Below are 21,047 nucleotides of genomic sequence, written 5' to 3'. Positions count from 1 at the left end.
AAGTTGCTTCATGGGAAAAGAATCCCAGGGTTAGGCCCCATGTCAGAAATATGTCTGGCTATTTCACAGTTCTTAGTAGGGCTTTCTTTTCCCTATTTTCATCCTCACTTCTGAATAGTCACTTTATTTTAGGTCCACGTTTCAAATCTCATATGCCTCCTGAGGCCCCCTCATATGTTTTCCGTTCTCTGTGCAGTGGTCTCATTCCTGTCCTGTGAGTGTCACAAGCATTGTGCTTGGTACTTGCACATGATGTCATAGGGAGGGGACAAATTCAGAAGAAACTCGGAGGTAAAGCAAGGTTGACAAACTATGTCTTGTGGGTCAAATCCAGCCCACAGCCTGTTTTTATAAAGTTTTATTGGAACATAGCTATAGCCTTTCATCTGTGTATTGTCTAAGGCTACTTTTGTGCTACAGCAGCAGAGTTGAATAGTTGGAACAGAGACCACACGGCCCTCAGAGCATAAAATATTTCCTCTTTTGCCCTTTGCAGAAAAATTTGCTGACCCCTGGAGTCGAGGCTGGTACTGGGGATGAGTTTGGGGAAGGGTATTTTGCTAAGTCCTGGAGAAAACAAAGGCTGTTAGTGCTTTTCCCGCGTAAACCATCCTGGCATCTTTTGGCCCAGCATCACTTGTTGTCATAGGAGTTTGGAGGAAGTAAAATCCGGGACAGCCTTGGTGTCACCTAGTAGTGACGGGCTGAAGGGGAAGATGAGATGGAATGGAGATTGTGTGGTGCATCTGAGTCAGCTTGTGTCGGGGGGCGGGGAGACTCAGGGAATTAGCGGAGATGACCAACATTTACCTCCTAGCCCTCCTTGCCTCTTGGTTTCTGTGGATCTGCTACTTCTTGCTCTGCTTTAGTGGTCCTCAGCCTTAGGTGCACATTGGAATCACCTGGGAGCTTTAAAAAACTCCTAATGTCCATGCTGCACTCCAGACCAATTAAATCAGAATTTCTGGGGATGGGGTCTAGCTACCAGGATTTCTTAAGTTTCCCAGGTGGTTTCAGTGTACAGCCAAGGTTGAGAACCTTCCTTCCAGTTTTTAATCCCTTAGACCCCAAGGAAACATTGCCACCTACTGACAGTAGGAAATTATTATGCTTAGAAACAAGTCAATAACTCTTCAGATTCCACTCCAGTCTTGGAACTTGTATTCTGGATACTGTAATTTTTTTTTTTTTTTTGGTGAGGAAGATTGCCCCTGAGCTAACTAACATCTGTTACCAATCCTCCTCTTTTTGCTTGAGCAAGATTGTCCCTGAACTAACGTCTGTGGCAATCTTCCTCTATTTTGTATGTGGGATGCCACCACAGTGTGGCTTGATGAGCGGTGTGTACGTCTGCACTGAGGATCTGAACCCGCAAACCCCACACTGCTGAAGCAGAGCACACAAACTTAACCACTACACCACCAGGCCAGCCCCTGGATAATGTATTTTTATCATTTGTATGTTAGAATTTGATTTTTGGCCATCTTAAGATCACTCTGTCTCAATTTTTATATTATCCAGAATATTGACATATATAATTGATAGGAGTCATAGAATATTAGCACTAAAAAAACCTTGGAGATCATTAGTTCAAACAGCTATCATAGCCAAAGACCTTTTGGGCTTATGTACTCCGGGTCTAGAGCCTTGCTACTCAAAGTGTGGTCCGTGAACCAGTAGTGTCTGCATCACCTGGGACCTTGTTGGAAATGCAGAATTCCCCCACCCACCAGCAGAATCTATAATTTAACAAGATCCCCAGGTGATTCATGTGGACCTTAGTTTGAGAAGTGCTGCTTTAGAGAATGCTGTAGGTGGAAGCTTCTATGAGTAGATTTCAGATTCATTGTAGGAGTTACTTTTCAAACAGAGCTGCCAGCACTCTGTTAGAGGCTGAATGATCACTTGACAGAGACAACGTTGTTACTTCTAAGAGCCCTCCCAACTCTGATTTCATTTTTTTCTCCTCTTTCCCAAATAGTTTCTTCAGTGTCTCCCAAGAATGACACTCTTCTTCCTATCTCCTTATACCATGAACATTCATTGCAGCCATCTGTTCTGCTCACTATGATCTTCCCATTGTTTTCTCTCTTAAACCTAGAAATTCTCATGACCCTAATGGATGAGTGCAAGCACAGGTTTTCCAAATCTTCTCCCATCTCTTTCTCATTGTGCTAACAAGCCTAACCTTAGGGGAGAAGGTTCAGTGGATCAAAGGCTTGGGAGAGGCTGGGAAAGGGAGCCCCATGTAAATGCCTACATGACCCCTAAATTCCCTTCTAATTTGTATGCCCTGGTTCTCTGGAACAAAGTAGACTTTTTCAATATTAACACATCCTTTGTGCTCACCTGTGCTGTTATTGTTGAAAGCACTGCTACTGTTTCCAGGCAGGGGATTTTGAAAGCATTTTCTTATCCTGCTTCTGGGTCTGTACAGTGATTTCTTCAAGGCATTTTCTTTATTCTTACAACCCAACGCTTGATATACATTCCTGGTCTTTCCTAGGTTTCCCATTTCCAGTCTCTCTCCTTTCAGAATCCTCGGTGCTGGTGCCAAGATAGTGTTCGCCATCAGCCCTTCTGCTTTTTCCTTTTTTCAGACTCTAAAGAATGTAACTCCCTCCTACTTTCAGAATTTATTTTCTAGTTGAGAACGCTTCCCCATCTGTCTGCATCCTTTCTCCTTTCCATTCCCTTCCCTTGCTTCTGGGATCTTCCTGGCCTCACGAAACCACTTCCTTGTCGCTGTACCTTTTCCCCTACCTTCCTCAAGTGTGCCTGACCGTTAACGCTTCCTACAAGGGCTGTGAGGTTTGTGTTACAGTGAGTCATATTTAGAGCTGGGAAAGTTCTCAGAATCTAGCCCAATACCCTCATTCCACAGGATTGAAGAGCGATACCCAGAGAGGTTAAGTGGTTTGCCCAAGGTCACAGAGCTAAGACTGCAAATGATTGATATGAAACAGCATCACTGTTCAACCTCACTTCTTCAGGGGACTCCATAATACGTGATGTGAATTGTTTCGTTTAACTTTACAAAGGGAGTGTGGGGATGTGCGCGGTGGATGGTAAGGGGTACGGGGAGGTCGCAAAACATGATTGATTGCCTTCTTTTGAAGAGAAGTAAATCAAGCCTTAGAAAGACAGAAGGATTCATCATTTGTCTCATAACCATTTTTGAGGAAGAAAACCCTAAACCCATGATTCATAACTCTACTAAATACTGGCAAACTTTTATTCCTTCTAGTCATGTGTGTGTAGATATGAATTATACTGTTTAAGCATTGGGGTGTCTTTTTTCTTCCTCTAGAAGATGGTTTTAATGTCCCTTGTCTTCCTACTTACATGAGAGACCGTGTTAACCGCTTAGAGGAGGGTCTGGGGTAGACGTTAGAGGAGAAGGATAGAATTGGTCATAGTCGGGGTGTGTTTTGTTTTATTTTTGGCTTTTCACCCACCTATGCCTCTGTTTTCGCTTCAAAGAAAAAGGTTCCAAAGCGTGTTTTTAATGTGCCGCGAGAGCTAGCAGAGGGAAAAGCAGCCTGAAAGCAGTGGATTATTAGTCGTGGTCCTTATCTTGGTTCATAAATCACCCCTTTGGGCCCCTTGATCATGTGGGTTGTTGTTCAGCTCCCTGTGACCTGTCAGCATGCTCCCAGTTGGAAAAAGTGACGGCTGTGTTCCATGGCCTGTCTCGTCTCTGAGCCGCCGCTCAGAGGCTCCCCTGAGTACGCAGCCCGAAATTGCCTGCACTTGAGGCTGCCACTGTCTGCCATCCAAGGGCCTGTTTAATTTGCCCTCTACCATCATGCTGGTCTCCTGACGCTGTGACAGTGCCACCCTCCCACTGAACATCTGTGTCTGGATGAACCTCTCTCCCCCTTCTCAATGTTGCAAGCAGAATGACCTTGGATATTTCCTGCCCTGAAGCCCTCCTTACACTCCGAGGGCCTCTTTGCTATGTTTTTCTGACCTCACTGGCATTCTGTACCCTTCCCAGGTCATAATCGACTGTGTCCCTGGGTGTGGAACAGGGTAGGAAGCAACAAGGGAAATGAGGGCAGCCAGTGCGATTAGTGTGGGAAAGATTTTGGGGGGAGATTACAGACTTTCCATTGAGTAGCTTGAGAATGTTTCAGAGCCTACGAAGTTAATTTCCAATAAGATTTTTCTCCTTTTCTTGCTTTCTGTTATAAGATGGGGTTGTCTGTACATTAAAGAGCTCGTTACATATGTATTGAATGAATGGAGGAATAATTTTATTTCCTGGAGCCAGGATTCTGGGCCAGTGAAAAAAAAATCAGATGTTGGGCAACGTAAAGAGTTCAGGGCCAAGAGTCAGAAGATGTGGGTTCCAGGCTTGTGTTTTCTGCTAACGAACCTGGAGAACTATTTTTTTTTTTTTTTTTTACCGTTTTTGGGCAGTGGCTTCTTCATCCATAAGATGAAGTGTTTGGTCAACATTTGTGGCCCCAAATGTTTCAAACACAAGGATTCCTCTAAAATTTTGTTGATGAAATATTTTGGAGTTACAAAATATATAACTACTTGATACCAACCACCCAGCAGAATTCTCTCCCAACATAGTAATTATAATTTTAGCAGCCTTTGATTTACAAAATGGATGACAGCCAATAGCAATGGTGCTTTTATAAGAATCTGTATTTTAATTGTTACAATAGTATCTATACTTCTAGAAAAAAATAGTACATATATGATCAAGACACATTGATTTCCTCTAAGGCAATTCTAGATGAAAGGAAAATATGTGAGAGCTCTTGGAATATGGCTCTGTGGCCTAGAGGACTGTTTCTGAACAGTGTGATCTATGTTACTGCCTGCATCCAAAAAATGCCTGCCTCTGGCCCTCCCCCAGATCTGCTGAATGAGCATCTCTAAGGGCTGGCTGGGTCTGCGATTCTGCCTTTTTATTAGGTATCCCAAATAGGATTTGAAACTTGGGTTTTAGATCTCCTAGTCTACAGAACTAGGGAAAGACTTAAGTTCTGCATTTATGCTACTATGGCAATGAAAATTCCTTTCTTTAAAAAGTACCTCCTCTAGTTCCTATTATGTATTTTGCAGTCTATAAAGATTTTATTTATACCCAACTTTTAGTGGTATATCTGTTGCTAACATAAGTGGTGCTGGCCTTGAGGATGATAGATAGGAACTAAATGTCTCTACCTAGCATTTGCGAGAAGCCTCCTGGATATTCTAGAATTTGGATTCAGTGCCAACTTTGGTCTTTGTCTTGCTCCCATTTCTGAGGTTTCACATGAATGAACAGTACAAGTCACTGAGCTACACAACAATGTCAGGGACTGCCGTGGCTCTTGGGCACCCTGTCCCCAGATCCTGGCTCCATAGGAACAGGAGCTGGAACTTAGGGAAGCTAGGTAGCCCAGACGTTCGTCTGCATGACCACCCCCCATTCATTACCTCTAACTGTGCTATAAGATGATTGAGATCAGCCTTGACCAGTAACAGACGCTCTAAATCATTCCATGTAATTAAGTAAGGCTCAAACAGAAGGTAAAGCACTTAGCAGTGTGCTGTGGAGTATGGAAGAATTTAAGTCAGATCTTCTTAAATCCTTATGCCCATGGAATAGAATCCAGGTTTTAATAAGTTGTTAATTAATTAAGTTCTGGAAGATTCTTTTACCCTTGTGGACAGTGTCATGTTTTCTCAGGCTCTGTGAATAACCACTGTCAACTGTGTTCATTATTTTATTTGACATTCATTTATCACTGTCCTGTGTCCTGGTGCTATTTCCTTGGGTACAAATATATATGTCATATTTCTTGCTCTCAAGGAGGGCATTGCCTTGTGGGAAATAAACAACCCATCAATGGTGAGTGATAATATAGGCTTGCGTATTGCTGTAGTAACCAAGTTGATGGCGCAACTCTGTGGGAGGATATGGGAAGGGGGAGTTGACCTGCAAGGCTTTGCTGTGGAGAAGACTGAGTAAATATTTCAAGAATAAGCAGGAATTCATCAAGCAGATGGTGGGGGGAAGGCATTCTAGGCATAGGCAATAGCAAACGCAATTACATGGAAGTATGGAGATGCATGGCATGTTTAACTTGCATGTGGGAGAGTGACAGAAATAACTATTGCAAGCAGAATTAAAGTGGCCTCGTTGTGAGCAGAAATGTGTTTGTTATACCATGTTTTCAGATTTTGTATCTTTTTATTGTGGTGAAATATACATAACATAAAGTTTACCATTTCAACAATTCTTAAGTGTACAGGTCTATGGCATTCACGTACAACGTTCACATTGTGCAACCATCATGACCATCTATCTCCAGATCTTTTTCATCTTCCCAAACTGAAACTCTCTACCCATTAAACACTACCTCCTCATTTTCCCATCCCCCCAGCCCCTAGCAACCACCATTCTACTTTGTCTCTATGAATTTGACTACCCTTAGGTACCTCATATAAGTGGAATCACACAATATTTGTCCTTTTGTGACTGGCTTATTTCACTTAGCATAATGTCTTCACATTTAATCCATGTTGTAACATATGTCAGAATTTCCTTCCTTTTTACAGCTGAATAATATTCCATTGTGTGTATATACCACATTTTGTTTATCCATTTTTCCATCAGTGGATGCTTGGATTGCCTCAACCTTTTGGCTGTTGTGAATAATGCTGCTATGAACATGGATGTACTCAGATCTTGTATCTTACTACTTAAGTTATTAAACTTTCAAATGATAAGTGCAAAAGAACTTCTTGCAAACCCTTGATATGCCAGTGGCTTTGACTGAGGTGCTTACAGTTTTGTTCTGGAGATTTGTTCGTGCTGATGAAACCAAGAGCACAGACAGAATGTGATTAAAATGCCCGAAGACACTAACTGAGTTCAGTTTTAAATTTCCTGTGATCATTCCCAGAAAGCAAAGCCATGAGGCTCATTCTAGAAAGGTAGCGAACACGGCCGAATATAAGCTGAGAACTTGCCCCCAAGAGCGTCACTGTCTGCTTTCGCGAACAGAATCTCCTCTCTTGGTGAAGTCGCCTCTGAGCATGTTAACGCGTAACTGTAAGCATTGTGGGGACGGTGGGAAGGAGCTGGGCAAAATGAATGTTACGGTGAAGAACGAGGGCCAGCTTCCTGTGCAGCTGGTGAGTTAGTGCATCACTAGGCAGACTGTTTGTAGCCGAGATGACTGAGGAATCAAGCCTCCTGTAAAAAATCCAGGGATTCTTCAGGGTGCTAGACATTCTCGGGAAAATAGATGAAGTGGGGGTGGGAGTGGGGGACGGGGAGGATAGTCCTAACCCTTCTCCCTGATTCCTGAGAAAGTCATTCTGTTCTATTTCTGCAGCACAGCCTCGAGCCCAGGACTGGTCTAGTCCCTTCATTAAACGCACTCAGCTGTTGCAGACTTCTTGCTTCCTCCCCTTGCAGACCCAGTGGCTGGGACTGAGACATATGGGATTAGGAGGCAGTTCCGTGAGTCGACGACAAGGAAGTACTGGGGAGTCAGGAGATACTGTTCTGTCAGTGGCCCCCTCACTTCCAGCCAGTGTTCTTACTCATGTCGCTCATTGGGTGTTTAGTCCTGGTTCCTGCTGGATCTGAGCCCCTCTGTCTACTCAGCCTCCTGGTGTGGGCCTTGCTGGTTGGCACAGCACACTAAGTTCCAGGATGCTGTTCCAATACAGGGTCCCAAGGCTCTGTTTATGAACCCCAGCCACAGCCACTGTACCTCGGCCTTTCTAGTCAGTGGTTAGTTTTCCAGGACTTGTATTATTTTGTTCTCTAAAAGGTCAGGTCCTGGAAGGCTTAATCTGTCTTTGCTGGTGGGGCTCTGGCTAGCAAAGTGAATGTATCAGGTCAGTCTGGCCACATTGGGGGAAGAGCCAGGCCTCTTGGCACAGACCCCAGAGCTGGCATGGGCCTTGTGGGAGGCTGGCCTGAGCCACAGACGGTGGCACCAGCAGTCCTGTTTGTTCTTCAGCCCCTGGCACAGCCTGAACAGACTAGATTCCTGTGCTGTGGAACACAGATGCTTCCTCCTGAGCCCGCTGCAGCACAGTCTGGAGGAAAAGGAGGGGCTTGTCCCCGCAAGTCCCTTCTCTCTGTTCTCCTGGTCGCTCCCATTATCTCCCCTGTCTCCAAATCCGTTTTCTCTCCCCTCAATGAGCACAACAACATGGTTGTCCAAGTGAAGTGTAATTACCATATAAACAAATGGTTTAATGATAATAAATGTTTAAACATTTTGAGATACTTGATTTCATTTCCATAGTTTGCAACAGAACTGCAATTTCTGTCCTTATTCTTCTGTTGGAAAGGGTTGGGGACATCTGGCCACCAGGCAGGTGGAGTAGATACAGAGTATGTCCAACCCAAGAGCCCTTATAAACAGCACTCAGGCAGTACTGGCAGCTGTAACGGGGCCTGGGGGCCTTTTTCATGCCTCTCTTGCCCCTCTTCATTTTGAAGCACTCCAGAGCATTCCACCAGCTGTTGTGAGGAGAAACACCTGTGTTGTCACTGTCCCTGAGATTCTAATGCAGTCATTGGTCATACTTTTCCATGTAGTCACTGTGCCCACAGACCCTATAAGAGCCGTCTGGGAATATGTGCATGGCGATTGAATGAGAGGCTGTTTTCCAGTTCCAAAGAGAAAGTTTAGTTGCATTTTGAGTTCTTAAGATCACAGTATTAAAGGCATGGCCACGGTTGTCAAACGTGAACTATAGAAATAGATAAGGTTTCAGATATGCAGGCGAGGAGTTGGCTGGGCACCTCTTGCCAGCCTTTTGTGTGGGGTGGGGGGGATCTTGATTTAAAAAAGGTTCCAGAGACAGTGAAACCAACTGGAGGAGGTAGACCAAACGAGAGAGAGAGAGATGGTCAGTTACAAGATTCTTCTGGAAATACCAGATTATCTGAGTCTTAGCAGGCAGTATCCTCTCTAAAACTAGGTTTGGGAGAATGACGTAGTGCCTTGCAGAGCTGGGTACTTCATATTTGCTGCTTGGATTTTGTTGCTAGAAGAGGGGAGGAAGGAAGTATGTGGGGCTTGTGAGAGTAACCTACTGGAAGAGACCAAAGACAATGAAAGTCGAGGATTGACCTGTCTAGGACACATTTTGTCCACCTCTGAGTGTTTCTGGGACTCTTAGGCTCTTAGCTCCCACCTGAGTTCATCAAAACGCACCCCTCTGCACTCCTTTGACTAGCAGGAGCAGCCCTGATTTTAGTGACTTGTCTCCCAGGGGGGCACAGCTGAAAGGTTGTGTTTACTGAAAGCCCCTGTGAGCGGAGGAAAATGCAGGTGTGGTCAGGAAGTGTGGCCGGTTCACCTCTCCCAGTCGGCATCAGGCCAAAGTCGGCCGACTTGCAGGTTCTTCTGCCGGCTCTCCCAGCCGGGGGTGATTTCAATTCATCCAGCCGTGCACCTGAGCGGAATGCTGCAGTCAGGACCCACTGCGGATTGCAGCATGTCTGAAGTGCATGCCAATCAGACCCAAATCCAGCCTGCACCCGCTGACGGCCCCTAACCTAGAGAGGAATTTGGTACATGACTGAGGTCCCGTGAGCCAGACTCCAGTACTAACAATGCTCCTCCTCCCGTCTGTCAGATGCGCTCACTCTCCTTTTCTGTTACTTTTAATTGGCTTTGGGTTTGCAGACTCTGAAGCAGAGTCTGAGGTTGAATTTTCTTCTCTTTCTCCTGTGTCTGCTGTTCTGGTTTGCTTTTCTTTTAGTCGCCCTTGGCAAAAAGGGCAGGTAGTTGACAGGGTAGAGCGATTGGTAGGTTGGGCGCAGTGACCACAGGCTCGGGGTGACGTATGTTGCCATCACCTGGAAACTCAGATCGGCTGTAAACCAGAGCCTGCCCTGAAGATATAAAGAAAAATATTTTACTTCAGTTAGCTGGGTCATGTCCTTGTCTCTAAGAAGCAGGCAGCCAAGAGGCATCAGCGTGGCTCTGTGCAGCAGAGTAAGATCAGTTGAGATCTTAGTGGAAAGGATGGAATGTAGACAGGGTAGGAGGCTCTGAGTTGAGTTCTTAAAATCAGAGTATTAAAAGGCATGGCCGAGGGAAGGTTCTGGATTTCTGATGAGATTTTCAAAGTAGGTTATGTTTTCGTGTCTTTAGGATGGATTAGGTTTAATTCTAACAACATGCTAACTAGAAATAATTAGAGTTTAGATGCACAGGCAAGGAGCTAGATGCCTCTACCCGAGCTTGGGTGGGTGGTGTGGTGGGAGAAGGTCTTGAGAATGAAAGGTCCCAGAGAAGAGGGCCTGTGGGTTGGAGTGGAGGTCTTGGCTCTGGGTCCTGTATTACTACTTTTTAATCTGTAGCCCAGATGATTGATTAGAGAGCTCAACAGGTAAGTTTGTTAGGTGGTGACACGAAGATGAAGACCAGAGGAAAATGGTTTTAATAAACTGGATAAGTGCTCAGAATGAAATTCAGTGAGGAAAATGTAGAATTATACTGCTAGTTATGACTATCTTTACAAACATAAGAAATGGCTATGAATGAACAAATAAAAGAATATCTGAGATCGAGGTGGAGGCCAGAAGTCATCAGCAGTGTAGGACTATGGTTGAAGCAGCCCTGTTCAGGATTGCAGATAGGAGTTTAGAATATAGGAGTTGTGAGGTAATGCCCTCCCTTATAAATGTCATTGGTCACATCCTTTCTGGAATATTCTGTCTCCAAAACCTTCAGGCTAACAGAGCTGTGGGCAGACTTGGAGACTGACCTACAGATAAAGGAATTTGGCAATTGAACTTGTAGAGAATAACTTAGAATTCATACTTTTGTGTATTAAAAAACCCTCATCGAAGACTGGTGCCAAATTTTCTTAATCTTTATTGAGGATCAAATAGAGTTTTAGCAGTGTTTGGGTAGACACAAGGAAAACTTGCCTGACAAAGTCATTAAATGGCCAGAAGGAGTTATTAAGGGAGGGTTCTGGATTTCTGATGAGATTTTCAAAGTAGACTCCATTTTTATCTTATTAGGGTGGGTTAGGTCCTTTCCTATGGTCCTCCCTGATGGCTCACTGGTGAAACTGATGATCATTCAGAGTCCCTGTTCCAATCCAAAGATTGCATGATCCCCTGCCTACAGACATCCACCTGCTGTTATTGTCCCCTGAGGTGCTCCATGTCCCCAGGAACTGTACCAGCTTCCTAGACTCATCTGTGGCCCTCTTTTCCAGGTCATGAACTAGCTGGAGCCGTGCAGATGCACTGATCTAATTGGAATGAGCTTCTCTGTTCTCTTTTCCCTTGCAGTATGAGTTTAAAGCCAAGAATATCAAGAAGAAGAAAGTGAGCATCATGGTTTCAGTGGATGGAGTGAAAGTGATTCTGAAGAAGAAGAAGAAGGTAAGTGGTTCTGAACCTGAAACAGGGGTGAAGAGGGAAGTGGGGAAGCTAGGTGTGGGATGCCTTTTCCTTCTAGGCCACTGTCTGGACAGAATCCTTTCTTTATCTGATGAGGTGGTCTGCTTTGACCAGCAGCAGTGTTGAGAGGCTGCAGCTGGAGCAGAGAGTGAGGCAGAGCCAATGGCCTAGTGAGCCGATTGGCTCAATCAGTTCTGGTGTCCTATGGGTGACAGGGTCGTCTCCTATCATCCCTGCATTCAGCCTCTCCCCTACTTTGATACCTTTACCTTTGAGTCTTGATCTTGGGAAGTACTTTAAGTTCAAGTGATGACAAGTAACAGGGTTCGGCAGGGGAGTGGACAAGAGGAGGTTCCCTCAGCAGCTGCCCCGTCTGTTGCAGGAACAACCCTCAGTCCCACCTGAGGTGGCATCCAGCCCCATTGCGTGTTCCTGTGTCCTGTTACAGCCCATCTATTTAAATAGTCCCTTGAGAACCAGGCACTGCTGCCGTTCAGTGTGTGGGAAGGCTGGGGCATGGCCAAGGCGGGGGTGGGTTGGGGGGGGGGGCAGGTGGTACTGATCCATACTGTGGGCATTCCTCTGAGTTGGGGGGAGACAAGCAAGTGAGCATATGCTGTTTAAACACTTGGCTGTTTGGTGTTAATTTTATGTGTTGGGGGAGACTGATGTTAACCCTTGGGAAAGGCTATATTTGCATAATGGACAGAGGATGGAGTGTATGTTTCCAAAAAGAAATGGAAAAGAGGTTGGTTGGTTGAGGATATGTGAGGAGAGTCTTTTTTTAAAATTTGTTTCTTGACTCTGCTGATGCCTTTTTTATTTATGATGACTTTGTTTTATACTTATTGATGGTAGCACCATCACATAGTAATATATAGACCTCTTGAGCTGCCTTCGGTTCCAAAACTAAGATGCTCTTAATTCAGATGGGACTCACGGCAGACCTTGAGTCTAGGGGTTCTGGAAGGCAAAGAGAAACACATATAGTAGACAACATAAACTTGGAGAATCAAGAGGTTGAGAGGGATGTTGAGGGGTAGTTGTCTTGTTAATTCAAGGGTTTAAATCTTCTCTGTATCCTCCTTGCAAAAGACCTTACCCAGTGCATGATTGGACACCACCAGTGGTGGGGACGTGACTGCTTCCTGAGGTAGCCCATTTTATCTCTGGACGGCTGGGCATTTACCAAGGTCTCCCCTATATTAAACCAAAACTTGTTCTCTTACGTTCCCTAAATATCTTTAGGGATGGTCTAGAAAGTGTTTCATGGCTATGAAGTTGAAAGTATTAGGAAAAACATAGAATGTGGTATACTGTTTATAAAGAACTAACTCCTTCAAAATTCGCATTGTAGGGAATTTGTAATCGCTTATTAAATATCTTTGACTTTATAAGCCTCCGCTGTGGGGACCATGGTCCCCATCTTGTTCTTACCCTGAGGTATCTTTTCCACCCCTCCCCCACCTTGCGTGCATGCACACAGTGGTTAGCCATGGGACAATCTTTAGAATATTATTCCCTCAGGAGTTTCTGAGCAGGAGAGCTGCTGAAGCAAGCTGAGGCCTGTCAGGTAGATGAAGTCCCTGGGCCCCAGTTAAAGAAATTATGGATGATGACAGTAAATAGAAAAGCAAGAGAGATGCTCAGAGAAAAAAGGTGGGCCCGTGCAACCCAGGCTCATGATTCAGGGAGCCAGACAGAATCCCAGCTTGGCTTTTGTCGCATGTGTCAGATAGCTTTACTCAGCCCTTCACGTGAGGGGAGACTGGCAGCTCAGTGCCGTCCTGTACCAACTGATAAAATCATTGAGATTTGTGGGCATTTTCCAGGTTCCAAGATGCTTTCACGCCCATTATCACTCATCTCTTCATCAGTCCTGCTAGGAAAATTTTGTGGACGCTTCACTTGGTCAGCATTCATGGCACCCAGTCACCTCAGGAAACAGCCAAACAGTTTCCTCACTGAACTGCTCCCTCACCAGCAGCTGAGCTGTCAGCCTTTCAGAGTCTGAAACCCCGACTCATCAATTTCGAAGCTATGAGCCTTAGGATGCTAACTCACACTGACAAAGCCCAAAAGAGCCTGATGTATAAGCTAGACTGCCAGTTTCTTTATTCACTTTGAGACGTGAAATGGTGTCTCAGACCAGATCCCCACTTTAGCCTGACAAGCACGTTTTTGTCTATCAGAGGCAAGTGATGTGAGAAGGCAGAATATTAGAAGGTTGTCATGTGAGCACAGAGATGGAGCAAGTCAGCTAATTGCGTGACAGGAATGTTTCCTGGCCTCTGGCTCCACAATAAATGGGTCCACTGGATGTTCAAAGTGGCCTTGTTGGGCACATGCTGTCCCTGGAGTTTGTTGGACACTCAGTCAGCATTTGCCTCGTTGACTCTCTGAGCCCTATCTCTTCTTCCATGGCTGACAATCCCTACATCTCCCCAGCACCCCAGTGTACTTCTCAGCGACATAATCTTTGTTTCCTTTTGAATAGGTTAGATTTCAAGGCCTGCTATCCTGGGGCTGCTTCTGTCCCTTTTGGGTTAGTACACCTCTGATCTGATCCATTATGGGGTGACTTCATAGTTTTGCCCTTAGGGGACAGTCCTATTTCCCATCTGTCCCCCATGAATCGTGTACCATGTGCAGTGTAATGCCCACTCTGCATGTCAAAAACTGAGGTTAGAGAGTCTAAGTGTTTTGCTCAAGATCACACAACACATAAGGACAGCTGTGTGCTGAGGTGTCACCTGGCAGAGAAGCCAGCCTCCTTCCATTAAGGAAATGAAAGCTGAGCTGGAGAAGCGTCTTCCCCAGGGAGTCCGTGGGACCTTGTGACTCACTTTGAAACTCCATCCCTGCTAATCTCCAGTGTGGGTTCACCCTCCAGCTGGCCCAGAAAAGAGGTGATCTAACAGGTCTTTCCTAGATCTGACTCTTCTCATGCCAGGCTTGTGAAAGGGGAGCCTCCCGTCTTGTTTTCCCCACCCACGCCCGGTGTCCGTTTCAGGGCCGGGGCTGTGATTTGGATAATGCCTTTAATCACAGCTTTCATTTTACACCGCCTTGACAGATGAATGCACATTAACAGCAATCACCCTCTTTGTCATCTTGTTCCCGTGTGACTCTCCTCTGGTATCTGAGTGCTGATACCACCTCTCTCTCTCTCTGTGTCTCTCTCTCTGTGTCTCTTGCTGTCTCTGTGTGTCTCTCTCTGTTTATAGAATTGCGAGTTGATGAGAGCAGAGCCACACTTGTCCGCAAGGAAATGGAGCAGTCGGCAGATTTCAGTGATGGCTGTCCTGATCAGGTTAAGAACCAGCACTCTTGCCGTGTAGCTGTAGGTGTAGAAACGGTCCTGGCTGATAGTCAGCCATGGGCACCAGTACCACGTGCAGCCTGCCGTTCTCTACTGATTAGTTAGTGCCTGTGCTGCACTAGTTGGTCAAAATGTTGACTAGTCCCCTCCTCCTGCAGACATGCTGATTTTCACTGGGTCAGTCTCACATGCCAGAAGGAGCCCTCGACTGAGATGAGACCTGGGTTGTAGTCCTGGGTCTTCCCTCCGGCTGTGTGGGTCTGAGCAAGTGATTTTTGCCTCTCTGAGCTTCAACTAGATAATGAAGTGTTGGATTAGGTGAGAACTTGAACTGCCAGCTCTGGAACCATGCTTTTCAGTGTGTGTGTGTGTGTGTGTGTGTCACCTGTACTTATTCAGGTCTTGGGGAACCTACTGGTCTCAAAAGGAGATCCCAGAGGCCAAATGGGTTGGTATGTTGTTGGCTCCACATCCTCTAGGGTAAGACAGGATCCTCTGAGGTCAAACATTTCCCAAAGTAGCCACCGAGCCTCCTCTCCCTCCGCTGCCTGTCCCTGATTGGCGAATGCCTCCTGGCTGGGGAAAGAAGCATGTTGATAGGAATTCTCTGCTCTCCAGAGGGTGTTTTAAGGGCAAGGGCCATCTTCCTAAGCTCAGCACTTACCTGGGCACCTGTCACATACAGTGTGTTTTCATTTATTGTGCCTGTTAGCTAGCTGGATGAATGAACACGATTTGTGTATGATAATGTCATTAAACCAGGAAGAAATAATAGCAATTAGATTAAATGTAGTTGAGTTTGTTACTTTTGACTGTCGTATTCTTCTCCCTCTTTCTCCTCCTGTCAGTCTGCCCATTTAAAAAAACAAGGATGAGAGCCTTTCCCAAGCATGGAAAGGCCTCAGTGGAAATTGCTAACCTCTGTGGCATTATGTTTAGGACTTGTTCAGTGACTCTGATCTTCAGGTGCTTTATTCTAGTGTAGGCAGTAGCCAAATATATTGTGATCATCTCTCACTGAGATGTAAGAAGACATCTTTTTGGTTATATTAACAAGTGTCTAAAAATGCTGCCATGTTGAACTGATGCCAGCAGATAATGAATCTCAAATTCCTTATGAATCTTAGGTTGTGTTTGTGGTGTGAACGCAGCTACTAAAATAATTGGCTTTACTTTGATGTCTCTCAATCAGTGCATTTTCTTCAATTCCCTGCTAAGCCCAAGTAATTATCTTTTCTGTGTATATAATAATGATTATTTATTGTAATACTGGAATCACACTATAGCACCATTTGCTAGGGAGCGCACGTCTGAATAAGAAAGATTAGTCTTGAACTTCATTCAAAGGATTGTTCTACTGAAGGAGCTAAAGGGCCTCAGTTTCATGTGGTTTCTCTTATAAACCAATAACTTTGTTGGGATCCCTTAAGGCAGCATTCTAGAAAGGCTTCATCATTCTCGTTAACAAATATTTATTGTGTGTCTACCATGTTCAAGGAAGTGGGTAGGATGCATAGGGTTATTAGTCATGGACCTTTTCCAGCAAAATTAATTATTTTTATGGCGCTATATGCATACATAGGTCTATTACAGCTCCTATAAAATTGCATTGTAGTTATTTATCTCTCTCCCATAGGTTGTGAGCATTTAGGGGCAGGGACCGTGTCTTCTCTCAATCCTATTTCACCTGTTTGGGAATGTAGAAGACCAGAGGGAGCAGACTGATGAAAGTAATTATACCCTGAGATGATAATCAGGACAGCTAACAAAAATAGCTAGCACTGATACTGAGCACCTGGCGTTTGCCAGGCCTTGTTTGATGCACTGTACACTTACTAGATTCTCCCAACCATCCTGTGAGGTAGGTACCATTCTTATGCTCATTTTGTAAAGAAGATTGAGCAACCTGCCCAAGAACTCAAGTCCCATCAGTGGTGAAGTCAAGGTTTGAACCATGCCTGTCTTGCTCAAATCCCAAGCGAGTTCTTCCCACTGCCATGTTGCTATGTATGTGTATGAATCTATTCAGGCTCCTTTAGAGAAAAGCTACTTTATAAGAAATGCTTAATTAATTAATCCAAGGTCTCTGACTTCTAGCCTGTACTGTCACTGGGCCATTGCACGGCAAGTAAACTAGTGTCTTGCCCAAAGAAGAGTGTGTTAGTTACTATGGAAACACAGAACTCAGATCTAATTGGGTAAGAAAAGGAGACACTTAGAATTATAGAACCAAAATTTAGGAAAAAGTTTAGAAATGATCTACTCTGATCCCCTAAGTGATTAGATATGGTGACAGAGGACAGGAGAGGCCCAGTGACTGCCCTGAGGCCACCCAGGTAGTTACTGACAGAGCCAGGGCTAAACTTAGTCCAGTCTTCTCTCTACTATGTTATGTTTCTAGGCCTTCTTTATTTTCTGCTAGTTTTAAGACAGGCATAGTAGGAATTGCGTGCACTGTGTGAGGATTTACTAGCACTTCAATTGTGAAATGTGTTTTCTTTATCCATAAGTTGTCCCTGAAAATGGGTGATAGCTATGTTTTCAGGCTAATCCTATTCTATCTGGAAGCGTGGTGAACTTGTCAAGCCAAGTTAATATGGCCTTTGCAAGGCTTTTTTATTTTTAATTTTTGAGAAGTCACCATTGCTGCCTGGAACATGAGTAACGGTGAAGCTGGCAGACTTTGTGATGTACCTACTGGTAATTTCCAGTAGGGATAGGCAAAAATGTCAATGCAAATTCTTCCTCCACTTTGGGTTCCTAGGGAAGGGCTTCAAAGACGCCATATCCATTTCTAGGTTCCAAAAGGAGGTGGATCACTGTGGTAATTATCCCTGACTCTGTTTTCTGTTCTTGGCACTGTTCCAGGCAGACTTACCTCTGAACGAATTCCTTGGGTAATGTTCCCTGCCAGGAGATTTTCAAATCACAAAATGGCTGTAACTTTCCATGGAGGACTTGACATCTGCACTCATTAGATAAAGGAAAGAGAAGGGCCCTATATCAAGGATGTGCTTACCCCATTCAGTGGTCTTATAAAAAGCATACTCCCGCACCCCCGCTTTACCCCCTCCCTCTGTCAAAAGTGAAGAGCTTCCCGGCAGTGGAGAGTGAAAATCTGATTCATCACCCAGAGGAGCAAAGAGGACATGGGGTCTAGAGGTAGATGAGTTGGATTTTAATTACCACTGGACTTGGTGGCCGTGGGGATAAGTAAATTAACTCCTCTGAGCCTCAATGTTTATCTTTAAGGTTGAGATCAATTTTGATAGTGTAAAGGAAGCATTATATAAACATTCTTAAGTGGAAGAAAGGACTTTTTTCCCCTGTCAACTGGGAAATTTCTTGTGAGAATAAAAAATGAAGCAGCTTAGAGATGACTTCCCTATATCTTTCCTTTCTCAGCTTCTCACTTTCTATGTTATTCTAGGTCCTTCAAGAAGCAAATGCCAAGACAGGATTAAATGCCTGTGGGAGAAAATGGGGAGGCATCTGGGAAAGGCTGGGATAGCTGTCAGACTTCAGAGTGGGTCTGCCTCCAAGTGAAGGAGAGAGGAAGGAAGGAAGCAAGGTTGGGTGAAAGTCTCTTAGACTGCAGTGCGGCCCGAGAAAGGTTTGGCAAGGCCGTCAGGGAGTTCTGAAGCCAAAGTCATCTTTGGAGAATTCCTGAGTCTCCTGGGAATGAGTCTGCCTTAGTATCCCCGCACACTCTGTCATTGGCTGGGAATAGCCTATGGGAAGCCAGGCCCCTGCGCAAACACAGTGATGGATTTCAGAATGCAGCAGCTGGAGCTCTTGGTTGGTTAAACTCCCTATAATTGGAGGTCTGTAGGATACATTCTTGTGACCGCATCTTCCTTTCTCCAGAAAATTTTGACTAGCCAATTTAGGAAGCAGAGCCTTCCAAGTTAAGCTACTCTATATCTCATTGACTTTTTGAATTACCTTGGAGTAAGGAATTCATAGAGAAGAAAAAGAAGGGGAGAGGGGATACTGGTGTGGGAGAGAGACGAGTCAATAAACTCTAGTTCAGAGGCTTTCTAAAAGGCTCAGCAATGCCATGAGTGTCTTTAGCAGGCACAAAGCGGACAAGAAGTCAGAGAAGGGAGTTATACATATACACATACAGAGTTGGGGTAGGGCAGAATGCCTTGCATTTGCCCCTGGGGCATCAGCCTGCTCCACCAGGCAATCCCTCCCCACTCACATTTTTCCCCCATTCCTTTATATTTCCGGAGCCTAGTGCGGAGGAAAATCTTTGTCTCCCTGAGCTCTTAGCTTCGTGGCCTCATTGCTGCCACTGTTGTTAGCGCTAGTGCTCCCAGTGGTGCCGGTGAGGCCCTGCCCGAGCCTGGCCTTGAGGTTGATGGAGGCGGAAGAGCAGCCTCGCTCAGTCCTGCTGGTCCTCCTGGGCTGTGTGCAGTAAATACGCCTGCGAAGGGCACTCTTTCCCTCGAAGGCGCTCAGGGAGGTGCTGACAGCCTTAGGGAAGCGTCCCTCCTTCTTTCCTGACCTCTCCCCCACCTCCTCCTTCCCGCTCCCATCTGGACTTGAAATGTCTTGGCATATCTTGGAGACCACAGCCGATTCAGGATAGCAGGTAACAAAACTGGAATTTTCCTCATGCAGCTACCAAGACTCCAAGCCCTTATTTTCAAGCATTTAAAAAAAACCTGACTTCAGGTATAACTTGGAGCTGTGTGTGTTTTCTGAAGACAGTTAAACTGAGTTTGACGGTAATTATCGCTCCGTAATACATCTCGTATCCTATGGTTGAAGCCAACTTTGATTTATAATCCCATAAAGCTAGATTGTTAGTTTTTTCCCCCCGTTTCCCTTCTCATGAAAAAATATTTTCCCTAAAATTTGTTCCATAGAATATTTTTACACAGAAAAGTGAAGAGGGGATGGTTTGTTTGTGGTGTTTCCTTTTTTTCTCTAGGACGTTTGAAAAATAGAGGAGATAGGAGAAAGGATTTCAGAACAAGAGAGAGAGAAGGATGAAGTTGTCCTTGAGTGGACGCGTGGAGCCTCCCTCTGAGTTAAGCTGTTCGTGATACTGCATCGACCCTCAGTTGGACGAGTCCCCACCCCGTCTGAAAATCAGGGAGTTTGGTTCCAGTCTCACTGGGCTATTAACTAGGGGGGCACCTTGCTCAAGACACTGCACTGCTCAGGGTCTTACTTGAAAGATGATGGGGTAGGAAGGGTATTGAGTGTGTGGGTAGGAAGAGTGGAGACCCTTTAGTTGTAAAGTTCTTGGATTATCATTCAGGCGGTGAGGAGATTGGGTTAGAAAGCTCCAACCATATTCGCCTTAGGTTCTTGAATAACTGAACCATTGGTGAGTCCCCTCTACCCCCCAACCCTTTGACTTATCATGATAATTTTCTGATCCCTTCTTAGATTTGATAGACTCATCCAAGGATTAGTCTGAGACTTTTAAAGGGACAGGACTGGATTTTAATGGGATTTTCAGAAAAGGAAAATACTTGAAAAGTGGTTTCTGGGTATTGTGAGGATAGTCTATACGGATGCTGGTACCTCATTTAAAAGTAAAGTATTTTCTGCCTGCTGCGGACCCTTCTGTTGTTCATCCTCATTGAACTAACACAAGGGGCCCTGGGAGCCTGGTCTCTCCAACCTCCTATTCAGGTCTTCCGGAGAAAGAAAATAGTTGTTCTGTGTTATTTTGCCTCATTATTCTTTCCTTTTGATGAATGTATTAGTTACAGGAAGAGTCTTGCCCAGATCGCCTCTGATAACGGAGGCTTATTTCCAGGCTGGGAGGAGACGTGGGCTGACAGGTGATGCCTCTGCTTCCTCAGCGGTGCCGTCAGTTGAGTGGAGAGATGCAAGGCTGGTCACAAAAACCGCCTACCATTCCTGGGGCTTGGCCTAGGCTCAGTCTAGGACTTGATATTCTCCAAAGACAGGTAGAATTTGATTGGGTAGAATTGGGTCTTTTCATCCTGGAGCTCAGCGACTGGGCAGATCTGTGCCAGCCCCTCTGGGGCACTTGACCTCCCGCATGGACAGCCAGGTGCTGATCCTGAGCCCAGTCAGTAAAGGCCAGCTTAGCAAGGTTGGTGTCATCAGATGCCCTCAGCATAAACCAAATCAACTACACTCAGAAAGAACCCTTTTCCAGGCTGCTTTCCTCAGAAAGGGGCCAGGGATGTGGCAGCTTCTCAGTTTCATGGTCTTTTTGGTGCCCTGAGTTACTTCCTCCGCTGTTAACTGTGAAAATCACAGCAGAGCAGCAAGGACTCTTATGAGCAGACTTTCCTAATAATAAGACGGGAAAACTGAGGCTCAATT

At 45.1% G+C, this 21,047-nt stretch overlaps 1 protein-coding gene across 13 annotated transcripts in view; it reads left to right on the top strand.

The window, feature by feature from the left end:
- Positions 1 to 21,047, top strand: part of LOC100058633 (carboxyl-terminal PDZ ligand of neuronal nitric oxide synthase protein) — a 286,431-nt gene that overhangs the window by 182,338 nt on the left and 83,046 nt on the right. For all 13 annotated transcript variants that reach the window (XM_070267908.1, XM_070267904.1, XM_070267909.1 and 10 more), the window contains one exon: positions 11,294 to 11,386. In XM_070267908.1, the coding sequence (XP_070124009.1) occupies positions 11,294 to 11,386 (93 nt within the window). The remainder of the gene's footprint in view (positions 1 to 11,293; positions 11,387 to 21,047) is intronic.

The sequence above is a fragment of the Equus caballus genome, chromosome 5, assembly GCF_041296265.1.
Source record: "Equus caballus isolate H_3958 breed thoroughbred chromosome 5, TB-T2T, whole genome shotgun sequence".
In the NCBI taxonomy this organism is placed as follows: Eukaryota; Metazoa; Chordata; class Mammalia; order Perissodactyla; family Equidae; genus Equus; species Equus caballus.
The sequence above is the reverse complement of the archived record's forward strand: the minus strand, read 5'-3'. Positions and strand labels throughout refer to the sequence as shown.